The sequence below is a fragment of the Polypterus senegalus genome, chromosome 8 (assembly GCF_016835505.1).
Source record: "Polypterus senegalus isolate Bchr_013 chromosome 8, ASM1683550v1, whole genome shotgun sequence".
Taxonomy (NCBI): Eukaryota; Metazoa; Chordata; class Cladistia; order Polypteriformes; family Polypteridae; genus Polypterus; species Polypterus senegalus.
The window spans coordinates 54,807,729-54,821,518 of NC_053161.1; the positions used below are offsets into that span (position 1 = coordinate 54,807,729).

General features: G+C 38.4%; 1 protein-coding gene across 5 annotated transcripts in view; it reads left to right on the plus strand.

The window, feature by feature from the left end:
* The window catches only part of celsr1a (cadherin EGF LAG seven-pass G-type receptor 1a), a 265,136-nt gene that overhangs the window by 181,876 nt on the left and 69,470 nt on the right, over positions 1 to 13,790 (plus strand). For all 5 annotated transcript variants that reach the window (XM_039761083.1, XM_039761082.1, XM_039761084.1 and 2 more), the window contains 2 exons: positions 306 to 447; positions 9,861 to 9,981. In XM_039761083.1, coding sequence (XP_039617017.1) covers positions 306 to 447; positions 9,861 to 9,981 — 263 coding nt within the window. The remainder of the gene's footprint in view (positions 1 to 305; positions 448 to 9,860; positions 9,982 to 13,790) is intronic.

Consider the following 13,790-nt stretch of genomic DNA (forward strand, 5'->3'; position numbering starts at 1 on the left):
CTGCCCCCACTACTCTGTAAAATTAGTTAAAAAAAAAAAAAAAAACTTCAATCTCAGTTTTATTGAGGCCATGTAAATTGTGGCAGATTTAGCCCCTTCATCAGAAAATTATTTATTAGATGACCTGCTTAAAAATGATTTAAGAATACTCATTTTTGGTTTATTACTTTATGAATAATATTCATACCCATCAAAATATTTAATGCTAGATGCCTGTCATACTTAAGTGACTAGTGATACTATTACAGTTCTTCCCATGAACTATGCTCAACATAATGGTTTTACTTGTTCCAAATTGTCTGCAGGGTACTTTGGCAAAGACTGTGTGGATGCATGTACATTTAATCCATGTGAACACGTCTCAACTTGTGTCCGTAAGCCAAATTCTTCTCATGGATACTCCTGTGAATGTGGTCAGAATTACTACGGGCAATACTGTGAAAACAAGTAAGATCATGGCCATTTTTACTAGGTCTTCATAAATCATAAAAGATATGTCGTAGATGAATTGGAAAATCCATCTCAAAGATGCTGGGCACATTTCAGTGAAGACACATGGGCTCATTGCAGCAACCCTAGGCTAACTGAAAAATACCAACTTAATTTCCACTTATCCTGGATTAATGAAAAACACGAGAAAGATTTTCCAATTTTACAACAGATGCATTAGTAACTTAATGCAGAATACCAGAGCAATGAATGTAAAAATGTTATTGATAGATCATGAAAGCAATATTTTTTAAAAATTCCTCTGAGAACTAAGGACTTTTGGATCATACTGAAAGGTATTACATTTATATAAGTTAAATTAATTTGGACATGTTGAAGTTACTGTATAACTTTATTACAATATCTGGAGCTCTAATAATTGGTTCCAGGTAAATATGGTTTTGAAGTTGCTTTTTCTGCTGTAATAGATTCCAGAAGTGAGTTTGTTTGGCAATGGCACATTTAATTTATATCAGTTCCCATTGTTTCTAGAGCCAAATAGGGCTTAAAACTCCTAGGTTGTGTACCACTATAATACATAAACTCATGCTGCTTCTTATTTTTTTAATTTTATGTTATTCCTTGTTAGTATCATTAAGTATACAATGCCATCAGACATCTTACATATTTTTTCATGTTTCTATAAGAAAGAGTAAGACTTCATTAACAATTTTGTAAAGTATCAAGTTTTTATCCCATATCCCCAAAGATGCACAAGTTAGTCTCGATGCATGCTCAATAATCCAGGTAAGGAAATTCTAGAAAGTTGATTCTATTCATCTGGACAGTTTTTTTTTCCGATACGTTTCATCACTCATCCAAGTGACTTCTTCAGTCTCAAGTGACTACAGGTTTCTCCAACCTTATAAACCGTACCTTGGCCTAATGATCGAACTAGCACCATTAACTAACAATGGGCCGTATGATTTTTCCATTGATCAATGGCCAGGAGTTCCACTTTTAGATGAGAAAGTGCTTTAGGTGATTGAATTCCCTGAGAAGGCTTGTCTAGCACAGCACGAAAAGTCTAAGACCATGCAGCAGAGGAAGTTTGAACTACTTGTGGTGTGCCAGAAACATCAACATATGGTAGGGAGTGTCCTCTACAGCCAACAGAGAGAAGGATGCCAGACACAAACCGAGAATGTGGACAAGTGGATGAAGAACCTGTCTGACAGACAACTCACCCAAGCAGAGAAAAACATCCTTGCTAAAGGGTTAAACTTTGGTGTCACACCAAAACAATTCCCGCTAGTGGAACTGATCACAGCCGCAGAGTCAGCAATCAGAAATAACAACATTGCAGATGTAGAAGCGGAACAACTGCGGATAAAAGTTTCGGCATGTCTCAGCAATGCTAAGCCCCCTACACCCAATATTAGTATTGAGGAGAGGAAGGCTCTCATGGCACTCAGTAAGGACAACAACATCACCATCCTTCCGTCAGACAAGGGGAGATGCACAGGGGTGCTAAACCAGACGGACTATCATGAGGATATTTTGTCTCTGTTTAGTGACAAAAACACTTATGAACTCCTAAAACAAGATCCAGGTAGTGGTTATAGGAAAAAGGTGATAGATTGTCTCAAGCAGTTAGTGCATGACAACGCGATTGACCAGACCTCATACCACAGATTATACCCAGGGGAAGCTACACCAAGTCTGTATGGTTTACCGAAGATACATAAACAGGATGTACTGTTAAGACCCATTGTCTACATGATCAATTCGGTTACAGATAACATCTCAAAGTTCCTGATCGCTATCCTCAACCCACTGGTAGGCAGCTCAAAATACTATACAGTATTCAGAAAACTTTGGATTTTTTGGTGAGGGTGAGAGATGTCATTATGGAGGCAGATGAAACTATGGTGTCATATTATGTTACATCTCTATTCACTTGTGTTCCAGTTACGGAAGCAGTGGAGGTGGTCCATAAGAGATTACAGGATGACCCGACACTCAGAAAAAGGACCGCTCTCAGCACCGACCAAGTGTGTTTGCTCTTGGAACTGTGTCTTCAATCCACATACAGTGGAACCTTGGGTCACGACCGTAATTCGTTCCAAAACTCTGGTCGCAAACCGATTTGGTCATGACCCGAACTGATTTCCCCCATAGGATTGTATGTAAATACAATTAATCCGTTCCAGTCCGTACGAACTGTATGTAAATATATTTTTAAGCACAAAAATAGTTAATTATACCATAGAATGCACGGTGTAATAGTAAACTAAATATAAAAACATTGAACAGAGAAAACTAACATTGCAAGAGTTCACGCTACAGCCTTACGAACCCGCTCGCTGTAAACACTTTTTTTTATGAGTTTTAAGCACAGTGAAAAAAATGAAAATTTTAAAAATCCTTAATTTATACAAAAACTAACCATAAACAACCAAGAAAACTGACATTGCATGCACGCACGTCTGTCCGAGAACAATGTACAGGTAGAGACTGAACACGTGCGGAAATCATCGGTGCATACAAAGGAAGGGAAACTGGCTTGTTCCAGTAATTCGTTCCAAAACTCTGGTCACAACTCTGATGGAACCTGAGTGTGTGGTCGTGAACAGATGCAAAAGTTTGGCAAACTTTTTTGGTCGTAACCCGATTTGTACATGTTCTGAGATGTTTGTGACCTGAGGTTCCACTGTATTTCATATACTAATGCCAGTACTACCAAGCAAGGCAGAAACATGGGTGCGCCATGGGTTCCTTAGTTTCACCTATTGTGGCCAATCTGTATATGGAAGAAGTGGAAAAGAGTGTGCTATTATCCTATCCTGGAACACCACTGAGCCATTGGTTCAGGTATGTGGAGGACACCTGGGTGTAAATCATATCTCAGGAGGTACACAATTCACTGACCACATCAACTCAGTGGACAAACGCATCCAGTTCACCAGGGAGGACATGAAACGTGACAGGCTAGCTTTCTTAGAAATTGTGAAATTTCTATCAGCAATGGGGGACATTTGAAAGTTGATGTGTACAGTAAACCAATAAGGTTTGACTCTCACCATCCGCTAGAGCACAAAATAGGTGTTATCAGGACTCTACAACACAGAGCAAACACCATACCCACAGACTCAGCGGCTAGGAAAGCAGAAGAACATCATATCAAAAAGGCCCTGAATAAATGTGGTTATCACAGCTGGACTTTTGTCAAAGCAGGGAAGACACCAGAATCCTCTAAGCAATCCAGGAGAGAGGAAGGATAACTGCTGCCCAAGCGAAAACCTTTGGTGATCCCTTATGTGTCAGGAGTATCGGAACAGCTGAGATGCATTTTTCCAAAACACCAGGGGCCTCATGTATAACGCCGTGCATAGAATTCACACTATAACATGACGTAAGCAGAAAAGCCAAAATGTGCTTACGCACAGAAAATTCCAGATGCAGGAATCTGTGCATACTCCAACTTCCACGTTCTTCCGCTCCATAAATCCCGATCAGCGTGAAAACTAACACACGTGCACGTGCCTTCTGTCCCGCCCCGTCTCCTCCCATATTTACGCCCCTTTGAATATGCAAACCAATATAAATAGACCTTAAGCTCAGCGTTCTGTGAAAAGGCAATGGCAAAAGCAAGAGGGAAAATATAAGAATTTCAGCGAATACCAAGTGGAGGCAAAGAAAATCGTACTATTTGTTGGTTTATACAGTGGTATAATCAACAAAAAGAAGCTGATCGAGTGACATAGTGTGTTGGAGAAACAAGCTCAAGTTCACAAAGTCGCACAGTGCCTGACATAAAAAAGAAGTTGTCACATATCAGTCGCCATGAAAAGGCGAGACGTAGCCCACCGCCTGATTGTCATATGGAAGCTTATTAGGGTACAGTGAGAAAAAAAGGCACAGAGTAAGAAAAAAGCACGAAATGTTAACTTCATGCTCGAAATATCCACTTTAATCACATAGTTTATTTTGTCATTAAAGTAGAACATAAACTTCATCTTGAAATCATTTAATTTACTAGTTTCTCAAATCCCATCGGAACTAAAGTAGCACGTTAAATGCTTTGTTTTGTATTTGATCTTCAATGTGCTGTATGTGTGTGAATCACTAAGTGCTTCCGTTCTTTCTCCAACAAAACACAGAATCCATTACATTCATGATATTACAGCTCTCTGAATAATTAAAATACTGAGATGTATACGTGATATTTTCATGATGATTGGAATGAAAGCATGTTATTAAGAACACGATGGTGAAGTGATTGTTCATGTCTCATACAAGATGCTGCTGCGCCATGCTCGACCTTCGATGAAATAATTTATTGTAGCAGTACTGTCTCTTTCAAACGTACTAACCTTCAATTCTTGTCCTTACTTTTCTTTCCCCAAATACCCAATCGCCACACAATCAGCTCTCTAATAGACGTTAAGCCATCTGTAAGCTTACAACGGCGATTCTTCAAAACTTTTAAGGAACATTGAAATATCTTCATAGTACTTGTTTAATTATTCTATTCATCTATCCTTCCAGTGTCGTGCCAGTCTCAGCAAATATACAGCGCGAGGCAGGAACAATACGTGATCATGCAAGCGCTGTGGCACTGTGTCCTCACATGTTTAATTATTAACAATACAGATTATTTAAATGAAGTTAAAGTTTTATCTGTATAATATAATCAACATATTTTGCTGCATTTCATCTTACAAATGATACCATCATCATATGTAAATATGCGCTTTATAAAGTGGTGCAGGTTGTGTAATATTATAACTGTAGTGCAAGTTTTCAGTGGGGTAATTGTCCTTATAAGTACAAACAGATCTACAAGGAGCAATTGATTGAGTGCGTTTATAGTTCTTGGGATGAAACTGTTTCTGAACCGGGAGGTCCGTACAGGAAAGGCTTTGAAACATTTTGCCATGGCTGAGGCAGCGTGGGCTTGATGCTGTATACCGATAATTCTCTTTCCGATCAGCTGCTGCTGTGATTCCCCACTCAGATACAGTCATATAAATACTCCGAGTAGTCCAGTGAGAGTAATATGGAAAAAGAAGATCCGCTGTGGCAACCCTTAAAGAGAGCAGCTGAAAGAAGAAGAAGAAGGTGCAGTGAGAGTAACAACGCTAAAGCAGTTATGGTATTTGGAATATTATGGCTATTCCCTGGACCATTATATTGTTACAAGTTAATTACAATCAGATCATTTACACTAATAAACAATATGCAGTTAATTTCAGTGTACAGTGATCCCTCGCTGTATCACGCTTCGACTTTCGCGGCTTCACTCTATCGCAATTTTTTTCTCATACACGCTTACGTCACTATGCATGCGCTTTCTGAGAACTTTTATCTAAGCCCTAAGATGGCTCCTAAACGTGCTGCTTTTTCTAAGCCTTCTGACAATAAAACTAAGCGCCGGAGGAAGATGCTTACTATCCAGGAGAAGGTGAAACTCTTGGATATGATTAAAGATGGAAATACCCTACAAAAGCCTCCTCACGCATATGAAAAGACAGCGCCAGCAACTGCCTATCAAGATGTTCTTCAGCCGCGCACCCAGACGCCCACTGCCTACTCCTAGTACTTCTTCACTGAAGACAACAACGCACCTGCTGAAGATACTGCACCACCTCTGAAGACTCTCCTACTGAGGTCGTGCCTTCATAGGTTAGTGGTTGTGTGCAATTAAATGTACAGTACAATAATCTACTATATAAAAGCGTTCGGGATTGTCCTTCCATCCTGTGAGTGCAAAGCGTAGCAGTATTCTGCTTATTACAGACTTACTACTTGCGGCTTGAGGTACGAAGTGACGCGATGTGAGCAGAGTTCTGGTGCTCTCATCGTTCCCTTGCTTTTGTGCGCGATGCGCTGGAAAAATAGACAAAATTATGTCTCTGGAAATAATTAATGTTGATGGAGTACAAATGCCTCACCGCGTAGTAAATATCAGGGGAGATGGTGCTTGCTTATTCTCATCTATAGCTTATTTAGTGCATGAAACTCCGTCTTTAGCGGTACAGATTCGGGCTGACATTGTACGACTTTGGACAGGCACTTGAGGGGATAAAAAAACGTAGGTTTTCGGGAGATGTTATGAATGGGCACTTTGATGTTCTCATTCCCTACACTTACTGTATTTATAAAGCCGCATCAGGAAAATAAAGAGTAACCACACAGGAACAATAGCATTGCTTTGACACTGGGTGCCGCCAGTCTGCAAAACTGAGCGGAGAACTTGTGTACAACAAGGTATGAGGTACCGTGGAAAAGTGCGTGGCTTTACGGCAAGTGTAGGTTTTATACATCACGATTTGAACATGGAAAAGTTCTTACGCAACATTTCTGTGCGTACGCACCATTCATACATGAGGCCCCAGGTCTCGGTGGCTTTCAAACTCCAAAACATGATATGGCAAAAATTGGTTCACCCCAAGGATTGAGTGCCCCGGCACAGACAGAGTAATATAGTTCCAAGTGCCAAGAGGATTGCTGTGAATCATACATCGGGGAAACCAAAAAACCACTGGCGAAGCAGATGGCACAACACAGAAGAGCTACTGCGTCAGGCCAGGACTCTGCAGTCTATTTACATCTACAGGACAGTGGTCACTCTTTCAGTGATGAAGATGTGCACATCATGGACAGGGAGGAACGCTGGTTTTAGCGAGGAGTCAAGGAGGACATTTACGTGAAAAAGGAACAACCATCTCTGAACCGAGGAGGGGGACTAAGGGTACATCTTTCACCATCTTACAATGCAGTGATTATAGCCATTCCCCAACTCTCTGTGAATGGTACTCATGGCCATTGATCAATGGACAATCTGAATATCATTGATCACACGGCCCTTTGTTAGTTTATGGTGCTAGTTCGATTATTAGGCCAAGGTACTGTTTATAAGTTTGGAGAAACCTGCAGTCAACTGAGACTGAGGAAGTCACTTGGATGAGTGATAAAACGTATCGGGGGGGAAAAAAACTATGTCCAGATGAACAGAATCAACTTTCTAGAATGCACAAGTTAGGTTAATAAGAAATTCTAAATTAAACAAAATGTGAGTGTGTAAAGATGAGTGTTTATTTATGCCTTGTAATTACCTGCTGCCCTGTTGAGTAAAAATGAGAATGATAAAATACTTTCTGATAGTGTTGTTTTTTTTAATTTAACTTAAAAACCCTGCCAGTCTGTGACAGTGTGAGTTAGAGGCCACTGTGTGTTAAAAAGACATTTTAATTGCTTTTGCACAAGTAAATGCTCATACCTCTTGCAGAGTATAATGAATAGTCCTGTTTCTTAACATAATGTTTTCAGTTTTACTTGATAAAAATAAAGAGCAGTGCACTGAAACAAACTTTTTGGAAAAGCAAAAAAAATATCTTTATTTATAAATTGATGCAAGTACATAAAGACACGTCATAATTATAAAAATTGCATCATTCGTAAATTTCTAACAGCAGCTGTCTTTAATACAATAACTCTTGTTCTGTTCTTTTGTTTTATTTAATTTTAGATTTGGTTTGAACTGAAATGAAATCTCCAGATGTGAAAAAGGCAAAAAAAAAAAACAGTTTACAATGGAGATTTTTATTAAGCAAGTAGGAAACTACAACCAGACATGGGTTAAACACAGATGTAATATAGGCTCAGCTAGCTCCGTGGAAATAGACTGAGCTGTATCACTGAGCATTTTTCACATTTATGACAATAAAACATACAGCAATTATGTGTTAAAATTGCTGTAGACATATTAAAAAAACAGTAACCAAACTCATTCGCAGAGTTTATAGACTTTGCATGAGCAGGGTCACCACCTCCTCCTCAATGTCTCCTTCCTCCTGACTTTGGCTCCTTGAGCAAAATCAAGGAATCTCCTTTTCAGAACTCCCCAGAAGTACTTCTGGTGTCCCAAAGGCTTGACCCAGGACCATTTCTGTGTAAGGTGAGAGCCCCAGACCCCCTGGCAGTGCCCACAGAAACCAACAGGGCTGAGTCAAAGAACTCCAACTCCCATTGTGCCCTGTAGGAATCTATGGTGCTGCTGCAACCCAGGGGGGGTGCCATCTGGTGGTCCTGGGGAGATAATGTCCTGTGTGTGCTGTCTACCCTGTTTCTTTCCGATTGATGGCTTCCCAGCTGGGTAAGGATGCCGGCTGTCTCCAACACACTGTAAAGACATCTATTAAAGTCATAATACTATATGGTTTTAAGGAAGGTCAAATATACAGTTGTATATGGGCGCAGCTAAAAGGAGCTTCTCTTCCTTAGAGTATATCTCAATTCAGTGGTGGACCACAGAGAGTGTTGACTACAGCACAAACCAATTTATACCCAAACATTTCGTTTTCCTTGCAAACCTGGCAGTTGTGGTTGAACTGACTAATTATTGACTTATGTGATAGCATTCTAAACTTACTTTACTTTGTATTTTCTTAGCTAGCATCTTATTTTCATATTGAAAAGTATTGTGTGACCTAAGTATTAGTTGCTGTATTTCTCATGTTGTCAGTAATCTGAATTCTGTTTTTAATGCTAATCTTTTTTATAGAACTATGTGGTTACTGATCTTGCATATTTGGCATCAGTTTCAAAGATTCTGCATATTAGTTCTGTTGGCCCTGAAGTTTGAAATTTATTTTTGGGTGCGAAATAAGAAATTATCTGTGCACTTACAAATACATTGTTATCCAGAGAGTTTCAGAAGATTGCGCTGGATATACAGTACATTGGTTTCTACAAAAACATCAAGTCGAGTGGAAGTAAATTTAATAAAATCCTCATCTGAGGCTAGAAAGTGTAAAGATGTGGAGCAAGGATAAAGTGTAGTGCAAAGGTTTCAGATCTGACTTGCTGCCATATAATGAACAGTGTTCAGGCGCTCTTAAATAATTTTGACGAATTCTGGTACTGTGGAAAATCAGCTTTAACTGTTCTTATTGAAAATTCTGTCTCTTGCCTGATATTACACTGATATTTACAATTATCTGATCCACAACTTTGATGGAATTAACATTTGACCACAGCTAATGATATTTTTTTACAATGTCAACAATGATTTAGTCATTGCCCTTGTGAAACTTTAACAAGTGGCACAGTCTTTATAAATGCCAAATGTGCTGCAATAATCAGCCATCTATTGAAGTCATCGTAATCTCATCTCAGAGCTGGTGATGTCAATATTCAGCGTAATTAGCATCATTTTCGCTTTAAGCATAATAGGATGATAATTGTTTAATTAAATCAATAACCACATAAGTGTAAAAGTACTTGCTTTGAAGTTTTATACCCCAATTGTTTTTTTTTTTCTTTTTTCATTTGTCATTATGCCATGCTTATTTTTTGATTCATATATATATATATATATTATTTTATTTTTTTTTTTTAATTCTGTTTCCTTTACTTTATATCAGGGTGGATCAGCCATGTCCACGAGGTTGGTGGGGTAGCCCAATCTGTGGACCCTGCAGATGTGACACTAATAAGGGATTTGATCCTGACTGTAACAAGACATCTGGAGAATGCCGGTGTAAGGTGGGGATTGTAAACTCTTCATGTTTTGACATTTATGCCATTGTTAATTTATTTTGATATATCTACTATGCAGCATTCAACTAGCGTTCAAGCATAGGGGAGTTTTGACTCGTTTTTCAGATCTTGCACACTTGAATTGTTTTGAAAGGTATAAATCAAGATTACCTCCACCCCCCTACAGATGTGTCCAGTAATCTGTATGTCCAGGGAAATATGAATCTTTCAAATACAAATTTACTACATTTTAAAACGTAAAGTAGAAATAATTAGATAATGTACTAGTCTGTATTAGTATTATCTGAAGTTAGGCAGCTTATGAAATAAACCATAACTGATCTGTTTCCTGGCTCCAAAATCCTGCAGGAACATCTAATGGAATGAGTGAGTTTTAATAACTGGGATTCTTTGTAGTATTATTGTCTTACTTAATGTGAAAAATATTATAGTTTGAATTATTTTTTAATCTATACTAATAAAAGGCAAAGCCCTCACTGACTGACTGACTCACTCACTCACTCACTCATCACTAATTCTACAACTTCCTGTGTAGGCAGAAGGCTGAAATTTGGCAGGCTCATTCCTTACAGGTTACTTACAAAAGTTAAGGTTTCATTCGAAATTCTACACGTAACGGTCATAACTAAATCCTACTTAATGTATTAAATGACTGGGACAGGTTCAAGGTGTGGACTGATGACGGTACAGGAGATAATTATACTACACAGGGGCACTATAACAGTGAAATGCTTAAGCCCTTCACCTATGCTTCTGCATGTGAATTGAAGGGCTGCCGCTGAATTGTTCGGTTGTACCGAAATGGCCAAATATTTTACACCTTTGGAGAACCGCCAATACCTCTTAAACATCTTAGATTCACAGGTGACGATTTGAGTAGTGGACACTTTGATGTTTATGAATGTTTCAACTCTCAAAAGCTGGATGCGAAGTTATCAATGAAGCCGGTTGTATGCTTGACAGATGCCGAATATCACTTCAACACAAGTCCTGCAAATACTAATGTAATTGAAACAAACAATGAAACTCAAACCGATTATGACAGCAGTAATCCAAGCTGTGAGAAAACAGTTAAAAGGAGGCGTGTCAGACGTTGTGGTACATTTTCTGATGCAGCTAGACGGAAACAACTTTATGACGCTGCCACCAAATACTCGCAGAAAAATCCAAAAGTTAATAGACACGCTGTCACTAATTACTTGCAGGCATATCCACAAGTTCATAGAGACGCTGTCGCTAAATACTCTCAGAAAAATCCACAAGTCAATAGACATTCTGTTGCTAAATATTCACAGGCAAATCCCCAACTTAATAGAGACGCTGCCGCTAAATACTCGCAGGCAAATCCGCAACTTCATAGAGACGCTGTCGCTAAATACTTGGAGGCAATTCCACAAGTTCATAGACACGCTGCCGCTAAATATTCGCAGGAAAATCCACAAGTTAATACCGGGAATACCTGTTAAACATCTTAGATTCACGAGTAGTGATTTGGGTAGTGAACACTTCGATGAATGAAACATGTTATCTTTACAACGGTTGACAAACACGGAATATATCTTGAACACAACACGTCCTCCAAATACAAACCTGATTGAAAGAAATAATGATAATCAAATCCTTGATGATTCATAACAGTGACAAAACAATTACATTGACAATCATGTTGCGTTATTTTTAAAATGTTTCCTTTTCTTTTTCATAACTTCTTTAACACACTACTTCTCCGCTGCGAATTGCGGGTATTTTGCTAGTATAAATATATTTCTATACTGAGAACCATAATTTTAATATATTTCATACATTTGAGGTATTTGACTGCTTTTCTGTACAACTTCCCATAAAGATCTTGCCAGTGCTACAGAATAGATGTTCAGATATAGTCACAGAGGTCATGGGATCCTCCAGGCGTTTGGAGAATTTTTGGAAGGGCAGGGATTTATCATAAGATGAAAGGAAAAAGTCCAGAAAATAGGCTATTTCTGTAAAGTGTTTAGAACACTTTTTACTGACTTGATCAACTTTAGCTGTTTCAGTCACCAGTATTGTTAAAGTAATTATTTAATAGTAATTTGTACAGATATTGTTATTTTATATATTACTAGCTGTGTAAGCCTGTGCTGTAAAAAGCCTGGGCTCCTAGAAACTATTGATATCGTCACAAAATAAAAACAAAATGCAGAATCAGCGGTTTTGTTTTGTGGACGTGCTCACCCCTTTGTTTATCAGCCACTAAGCAAGTTTCTTTCTCGTTTGTCTTTCCTTGGCAGTCTCACTTTGGTTACAGAGTTGCTTTCTTTCAGCTTCATGCTGTAGCCTCATACTTCTTTCTTCCTCTGACTAGTTAACTTGGGGCAGCCTTACCAACTCTTTGAGTTTCAAGCTGTAGCCTCGCACTTCATAACCAGACAGACAGACACACTTCCACGTGTAGATGTTTACAGTGATCCCTCTATATCGCGCTTCAACTTTCGCGGCTTCACTCCATTGCGGATTTTAAATGTAAGCATATCTAAATATATATCACAGATTTTTCGCTGGTTTGCGGATTTGTGCGGACAATGGGTCTTTTAATTTATGGTACACGCTTCCTCAGTTTGTTTGCCCAGTTGATTTCAAACAAGGGAAGCTATTGGCGGATGGCTGAGAAGCTACCCAATCAGAGCACGTATTACATATTAAATAAAGCTCCTCAATGATATACGATATGCTTCCTGCGTGGTACTTCGCACACTTCAAAGCTCTAACAGCCCGTATTGATTTTTGATTGTTTGCTTTTCTCTGCCTCTCTCACTCTCTCTGACATTCTCTGCTCCTGACGGAGGGGGTGTGAGCAGAGGGGTTGTTTGCACAGAGGCTGTTTGCTTAGAAGATACAGATGATCCTCTAAAAAATGCTGAAAAGACTACCTTCACATTGATCCCTTCATTGTGGCGGCTTTATCGCGGTGCTTCATTTACTTAAAAGCCCAACAGCTCTATTGATTTTTGTTTACTTTTCTCTCTCTCTGACATTCTCTGCTCCTGACGGCACTCCTTTGAAGAGGAAGATATGTTTGCATTCTTTTAATTGTGAGAAAGAACTGTCATCTCTGTCTTGTCATGGAGCACAGTTTAAATTTTTGACTAAAGGGTGTTATTTCATGTCTAGAGTGCTCTAATAATGTTAAAAAAAACATATTCAGAAGGTCGTAAACAGGTTTTCTATGCTCTTAACTGCGAAAATATTAGATTTATAAATAAAGAATCCTACTTCGTGGAAATTCATTTATCTGTCTGGAGTGGATTAACCGCGATAAACGAGGGTTTACTGTATAACTGTGCGGAGAATATTTATAAATAGTGTGGGAGAGTTTCTAAGGGCTTAAAATATATAAAAATAACCATACAAACATATGGTTTCTACTTCGCGGATTTTCACCTATCGCGGGGGGTTCTGGAGGAGGGATTACTGTATATATAATATATATATTATATATATATATATATATATATATATATATATATATATATATATATATATATATATATATATATATATATATATATATACACACACACACAGTCATATGAAAAAGTCTGGGAACCCCTCTTAATTCTTTGGATTTTTTTTATCATTGGTTGAGCTTTCAAAGTAGCAACTTCCTTTTAATATATAACATGCCTTATGGAAACAGTAGTAATATAGCAGTGACATTAAATTTATTGGATTAACAGAAAATATGCAATATGCATCATAACAAAATTAGACAGGTGCATAAATTTGGGCACCCCAACAGAGATATTACATCAATA